General features: G+C 48.8%; 1 protein-coding gene across 1 annotated transcript in view; it reads right to left on the bottom strand.

The window, feature by feature from the left end:
• The window catches only part of LOC128028858 (protein PHTF2-like), an 8,337-nt gene extending 8,127 nt beyond the window's left edge, over nt 1–210 (bottom strand). The window contains exon 1 of the mRNA XM_052616179.1: nt 55–210. Within this exon, the coding sequence (XP_052472139.1) occupies nt 55–210 (156 nt within the window). The remainder of the gene's footprint in view (nt 1–54) is intronic.
• Nucleotides 211–584: the final 374 nt, after the last annotated feature.

The raw sequence follows: 584 nt of genomic DNA, 5'->3' as shown, positions 1-584 counted from the left end.
CACAGCTCCTTCATGTGTTATGGTCTGGTCTCAGGAGACGCTGAAGTCGGGCACCAGTTGCAGCTCGCGGTGCTCCAGCTCGAGGACGCAGGACTCTGAGAGCGCACGACACGAGTCTGAGACAGAGGATGTTCTGTGGGAGGACTTCCTGCACTGCGCCGAGTGCCGCTCCTCCTGCTCCAGCGAAACAGACGCCGACGGATCCGCCATCTGCTCTGCCTCCAAGAAAGAGTTCAGAGACGACCCGTTCCATCAGGTGTGTCACCGATCCGGTCAGGTGATCTCACGACTGCTGCGGTCAGCTCTTCTACAGTAATCTGATCAGATTTTGGCCATTGGATTGGATCACATCTTGAAACTGGGTTGTTTAAGAGGAAAAGGGGGATTCTGAATTCAGATTAGATCACAAAATCCAGTCTTGGTTTTGATCTGGATTAAATCCTCAGTTTGTGTTGCTCAAACCAGTTTAGTAAGATCGGGTTACTTTTGATCCCCACAAAAAAATGGGATTATTCTGATTATTCCCAGCAGAAGGATGCGTTTCAGGAACAAAAATGTAATAAAACTTTAAAACTGGTCCAAAA

The sequence above is a fragment of the Carassius gibelio genome, chromosome A15 (genome assembly GCF_023724105.1).
Source record: "Carassius gibelio isolate Cgi1373 ecotype wild population from Czech Republic chromosome A15, carGib1.2-hapl.c, whole genome shotgun sequence".
Lineage (NCBI taxonomy): Eukaryota > Metazoa > Chordata > Actinopteri > Cypriniformes > Cyprinidae > Carassius > Carassius gibelio.
Note: the sequence above shows the minus strand (reverse complement) of the source record. Positions and strands in the feature narration are given on the sequence as shown.